General features: G+C 39.7%; 1 protein-coding gene across 1 annotated transcript in view; it reads left to right on the top strand.

Moving 5' to 3' along the window:
- Positions 1–574: 574 nt before the first annotated feature.
- Positions 575–6399, top strand: part of AGO4 (argonaute RISC catalytic component 4) — a 32454-nt gene continuing 26629 nt past the window's right edge. Inside the window, exons 1-6 of the mRNA XM_008585461.1 lie at positions 575–663; positions 1951–2071; positions 3961–4142; positions 4322–4458; positions 4579–4713; positions 5909–5996. Coding sequence (XP_008583683.1) covers positions 1967–2071; positions 3961–4142; positions 4322–4458; positions 4579–4713; positions 5909–5996 — 647 coding nt within the window. The 5' untranslated portion in view covers positions 575–663; positions 1951–1966. The remainder of the gene's footprint in view (positions 664–1950; positions 2072–3960; positions 4143–4321; positions 4459–4578; positions 4714–5908; positions 5997–6399) is intronic.

Below are 6399 nucleotides of genomic sequence, written 5' to 3' on the forward strand. Positions count from 1 at the left end.
TATAATTTTGGGCCGGCCTGTGGCTCACTTGGGAGAGTACGGTGCTGATAACACCAAGGCCATGGGTTCGGATCCTATATAGGTATGGCCAGTTAGCTCACTGGCTGAGTGTGGTGCTGACAACACCAAGCCGAGGGTTGAAATCCCCTTACCAGTCATCTTTAAAAAAAAAAAAAAAAAGCCTATAATTTTGTAAGCCTGGTTATAGAGTTAGTAATACTCATGAAAGGTTTTATGCAGCAGCCAACATCTGAGAGGAATTCACCATACTATCTATCTAAATTTGATGTTCTCATATTCAAAATAATAGCAACATGGCAAAATATTTAGAAATCTAGAAAATCTTAGGTCAAAAGATACCCCAAACTTTTATGTAAAGGTACATTCAGTGAATAATAAGATCTCAATAATTGCAGCTATCATCATCATCATGATTGTGAAAGGAATATTATCCTTCATGACCAAATAGCATAGCAAATGTCTTTCAATCTCTTTAGGACCTCCAACCAGCCTGTTTCAGCCACCTCGTCGTCCTGGCCTTGGAACTGTTGGAAAACCAATTAGACTGTTAGCCAATCATTTTCAGGTTCAGATTCCTAAAATAGATGTTTATCACTATGATGTGGATATTAAACCAGAAAAACGACCTCGTAGAGTAAACAGGTAAGGATTAGAAAGAGTAGATTTGTGTATCAGTAAGTGCATAAAATTTATTTATTATGTATCATATTGTTCTCTAAATTCTTCCAACATGTAGGCTTTGTTTTTCTTTAAGACGGTAGTTTTCTTAATAGCAGATTTGCTGTCTCATATTTGGTTATCCTCTGCAGGTTCTAGCAGAGTGTGGGATATATCATTGATCAATTACTAATTACTAAAGCATTAGCTAGTTTTGATATATTTTGTCTTTTAAGATATAGTTCCCACACATGGAGCTCACTAACAGTAAGTCATGGCACCTAACTTTTCATTGACACTAACATTCAAAAATCTGAAAAACCCAGGGCCAGCCCGGTGGCACACTGGAGAGTGCGCCGTGTGGGAGCGCAGTGGCGCTCCCGCTGAGGGTTCGGATCCCATGTGGAGACCGGTTCCCGCTCACTGGCTGAGCACGGTGCGGGCGCAACACCGAGGGTTGCGGTCCCGTTACCAGTCAGTAAAAAAAAAGACAAAAAGGAAAAAAAAAAAATCTGAAAAACCCAGATCTGTCCATATCTTAAATTGTATGCTCTTTCCTTGCTGCTGCATTTATTTCAGGGCCTGCATATAGCAATCTGGCATATATGTGAGAACACTTAAGTAAAGCTATGCATGCTTGAGCGAAAGGTTCTCATTCTGAAAACAAAGAAACTATATTAGTAGTCTTTTGGAATGAGGATATTTTATAACATTCCTTTGTCTAAACTGCCTGGGATCAGTGTGGAATAAAACAAGACAGTATGCAGAAGATAAATTACCAGCATTAGGCAAAGGGGTTGAGTTATTCGTTTAAGTATCATGCATCTTACATTTATTGATCCTCAGACTTCTGAATTACTGTTCACTCTTTTCCAAAATCAGTATACTTGAATAAGGATGTTGATTTAATAACAAACTGATCATCGTTCAGTGAAGAACATCTCTGCCAAACTTAGATACCTATGATAGGTTATAAGAGGCCATGTTTATTATAGCAGAGGATTTTGGAAAGAAGAGTTTGAGAGGATGTCATAAATTTTATGCTCTTTCCTTTTATGCCCCCCTTCTGTTATCATCTTACAGTTGCTTTTCACTTTTTGCTACCTGTCTTTAGTTAACTATTTTTTTTAATTACTTGAATAAATTGTAGCTTTCACTCTTACTTTTTCCAAGTAGTATTGAACCGAATTTAAGTGATTAAGGTATGGTGATACTTTCCTTCCTGTTCACCATTTCTCAAAGCTAACTGCCACTATCTCCATTACTGTTAAGGGAGGTAGTAGATACAATGGTGCGGCACTTCAAGATGCAAATATTTGGTGATCGACAGCCTGGCTATGATGGCAAAAGAAACATGTACACGGCACATCCACTGCCAATTGGGCGAGATAGGGTAAGTGTTAACAGCAAGAAATACTTAGGTCATTTAGTAGTAATGACATATGGTAAAAATGTTTCTAATAACACTTCAATTCTTAGAGTTGTTTTTCATAGTGCTGATAGGTTTGTTATTCTGTTCATATTCTCATCTCTTAGTTATTTTTTATTTTTATTTTTTGGTAGCTGGTTGGTATGGGGATCTGAACCCTTGTCCTTGGTGTTAACAGCACCATGCTCTCCCAAGTGAACTAACGGGCCAGCTGCTCTTGTTTTTTAGTTAAATGGTAAAGGTGAAATGAGCATTAGAATTTAGGATGATTATGTCATCATTATCTTCCAAATTTCTCATATTAACAATGTACTTTTATTTTTTTATTTATTTTTTATTTTTATTTTTTTGTCTTTTTTTTTTTTTGAGACCGGCCGTACCACGCTCAGCCAGTGAGTGCTGTGAGCGAACCGGTCATCCCTATATAGGATCTGAACCCGCGGCGGGAGCGCTACCGCACTCCCAGCGCCGCACCCTCCCGAGTGCGCCATGGGCTCGGCCCTAATTAGTGATTCTAAATGTGGGGGATGATAGTCCCCTTTACATACTGTGAGCGAACCGGTCATCCCTATATAGGATCTGAACCCGCGGTGGGAGCGCTGCTGCGCTCCCAGCTCCCAGCGCCGCACTCTCCCGAGTGCGCCACGGGCTCAGTCCAACAATGTACTTTAAAAAAGTGCTACCTGAATCTGAACAATGGAGTTTTTGTAAATTATAGAAAATTATATAATATCCACTTATTAAAATAAATTCATAATATCACAACACTTTTAAAACTTTTTGGGGGGTGGGAGAGGGACTGGCTGGTACAGGGATCCAAACCCTTGACCTTGGTGTCATCAGCATCACACTCTCCCAAGTGAGTCACCAGCCAGCCCACTATTTTTAAAATTAGAAAATATATGAATACATGCCCATTATAAACCTATTCAGATAATCTAGAAATGGTGTGGTTTCTTGCATTCTCCCACTTGTCTGAACTCCTCAATTCCATTTTCCTTTTCAGAGGAAAAACAGTTTGGTGTGTATCTTTTTAGATATTTTATGTGTATTAGCTATTTGTGCATATATTTACATATACTTTATTTTTTTTTTCCATATCATTCTTTTTTCTTTTTTGTTTTTTTGGAGGCTGGCTGGTAAGGGGATCTGAACACTTGACATTGGTGTTACAACACCACACTCTAACCAACTGAGCTAACCAGCCAGCCCCCTTTTCCCATATCATTCTATATTTTACTATTTCATTTAACAATGTCTGAGAGATCTTTCCATTTCTACACATTTAGATCTACCTAATTTTTTTTCAAATTCAAAATTTTTATTGTGGTAAAATATACATAACATAAAACTTACTATTTTGAACATTTTTAAGTATCCAATTCACTGGTACTAACAATTCACATTGTTGTGCAATCATCATCACTATCCATCTCCAGAACTGTTTCATTATTCCGGATAGACTCTGTATCCCTTAAACAGTAACTTCCCATACCTCACTGCCCCTAGTCCTTGGTAACCACTATTCTACTTTTTGTCTCTATGATTTGACTATTCTAGGTACCTCAGAAAATAGAATCACACAATATTTGTCCATTTGTATCTGGCTTATTTCACTTGGCACAGTGTTTTTAAAGTTCATCCATGTTGCAGCATCTATCTTATTTTTTAACTATTGTATCCTGTTTCATTTAAATTATTCCCCTATTGGTGGACACTTGTTTCCAATGTTTTGCAATTACAGAAAATGTTAAAATAAATATCCTAATGCATATACCACATTGAATATTCTTGGGATCTTTCCTGCAGCCTTTGCAAACACATATGTTTGTATGCATGTATTTTTTCCTTAGGTCGATATGGAAGTGACCCTTCCAGGTGAGGGTAAAGACCAAACCTTTAAAGTGTCTGTTCAGTGGGTGTCAGTTGTGAGCCTTCAGTTGCTTTTAGAAGCTTTGGCTGGGCACTTGAATGAAGTCCCAGATGACTCAGTACAAGCACTTGATGTTATCACAAGACACCTTCCCTCCATGAGGTTAGTACCTTGGTTTGGATTCTTTCCTACAAATGTCAAGACTTTTTTTTTGGTAACTAACATTGGAACCATTTCTGCTTCTAAGTTATAGTTCAAACTTGATTTCAGTTCTCAAAGTTAAGAGTGAAATGAAAGACCTCTCAAGCTTTATTGTGAAACGCGAACTCTTATTTCTTCAGGTACACACCGGTGGGTCGTTCCTTTTTCTCACCTCCTGAAGGTTACTACCACCCTCTGGGAGGGGGCCGGGAAGTTTGGTTTGGCTTTCATCAGTCTGTGAGACCTGCTATGTGGAATATGATGCTCAATATTGATGGTAGGATGGAACTCTCTTTATCGATGTACTCTTTTGTCTGTTTTTGGTTTTTTTGTTTTGTTTTGTTTTGGGCCCTTCCCTTTTCCCTGAAGCTAAGTATCTTTCTTCTCTGTTTGTTAGTATCTGCAACTGCTTTCTACCGGGCTCAGCCTATCATTGAGTTCATGTGTGAGGTTTTAGACATTCAGAACATCAATGAACAGACCAAACCTCTAACAGACTCCCAGCGTGTCAAATTTACCAAAGAAATCAGAGGTAGGTATCTGCATTAATGTAGTCTTGGAGAGGCAGCTCAGGATGGTGCAAGGAGCCTGGGCTTTGGAGTCAGACAGACCTGGGCTTCCATCCCAGCCCAGCTAGTTCTATCAGAGGGACTTTGGGCAAGTTCATTAACCACTGTGAGCCTTAGTTTATTCATCTTTCATGTAAAGGTAATAATATATGTCTTGTAGATTTGTTTTAAGAATTAAATGCAATTAAGTTTATAAAGGTTTCTATCTAGCATAGTACCTGTCAAAAATCAGGAACTCAGTAAATGTGACCCTAACCCACTTAAAATTTTTCATTTTAATAAGTTTATTTTTTATATTTTCGGAATTTCTTTCTTCTTTACTTGTTATTAGCTATCTTCTCTCACTAGATTATAAGCTTCATGATGTCTGTCTCCAAGAATAAGCATCAGAACATCGTTGATGCTTAGTAAATATTTATTGAATGATTTAATAAATTAAAGTAAGTTGAGCATCTTTAGGTCATCTGGGTTCTAATTTATTCTGCTTAGCTGAGGCTTTTTGCCTATACATGATGAAATTGTCCCCATAGGCTTGCAACTTTTATCCTTGTCGTTTTCTGGTAGCTGGCCAGTAAGGGATCCTGAACCTTTGACCTTGGTGTTATAACACCATGCTCTAACCAACTGAGCTAACCAGCCAGCCACCTGTACATGCCTTTATTTTTGACCGGTAAGGGGACGTAACCCTTGGCTCGGTGTCGTCTGCACCACACTCAGCCAGTGAGTCATCCCTATATAGGATCCGAACCCGCAGCCTCGGCGCCACCAGCGCCGCACTCTCCCAAGTGAGCCACAGGGCCAGCCCTGTACATGCCTTTTTGAAGATAACATTCGACTCTGTTTTTGTCGCCGATTTTATTTTATTTTTTAAATTTTATTTATTTATTTTTTCCCTTTTTGTCTTTTTTACTGACCGGTAACCCTCGGTGTCGCGCCCGTACCGGGGACCAGCAACGGAATCGCAACGCTCGGTGTTGCGCCCGCACCGCGCTCAGCCAGTGAGTGGGAACCGGTCTCCACATGGGATCTGAACCCTCAGCGGGAGCGCCACCACGCTCCCAAGCGGCGCACTCTCCAGTGCGCCACCGGGCCGGCCCTTGTCGCCGATTTTAAATAATACTGATGTTTTGCATTTTGTTTTGTTTTTTTAAATTTCAGGTCTCAAAGTTGAGGTGACCCACTGTGGACAGATGAAACGAAAATATCGAGTTTGTAATGTGACTAGACGGCCAGCCAGTCATCAAACGTATGTAAACAGCATCTAAAATATGATCACATTTTTGGTAACAGAGGAAGCTACTATAATCATTTTAGAAATTAGTATCTCATACTGTAATTTTCACAATCACAAGAATCTTCACTTGTAACACCAAAGCTTTAAACAATTTTTATTTTATTTCATTTTCTGGGGGGCAGGCAGCTGGCCTGTATGGGGATCTTTGACTTTGGTGTTACAAGTCTGTGCTCTGACCAGCTGAGCTAAATGGCCAGCCCCTTATGTTTTAAATTTTTTATTTTTTTTGTCTTTTTTGTGACCAGCTGCACCGTGCGCTCACTCCGGCCATCCCTATAAAGGATCCGAACCCACGGCAGGAGCGCTGCTGCGCTCCCAGCACCGCATTCTCCCGAGTGCGCCACGGGGTCGGCCC

The sequence above is a fragment of the Galeopterus variegatus genome, unplaced genomic scaffold, assembly GCF_000696425.1.
Source record: "Galeopterus variegatus unplaced genomic scaffold, G_variegatus-3.0.2 Scaffold106, whole genome shotgun sequence".
Classification (NCBI taxonomy): Eukaryota; Metazoa; Chordata; class Mammalia; order Dermoptera; family Cynocephalidae; genus Galeopterus; species Galeopterus variegatus.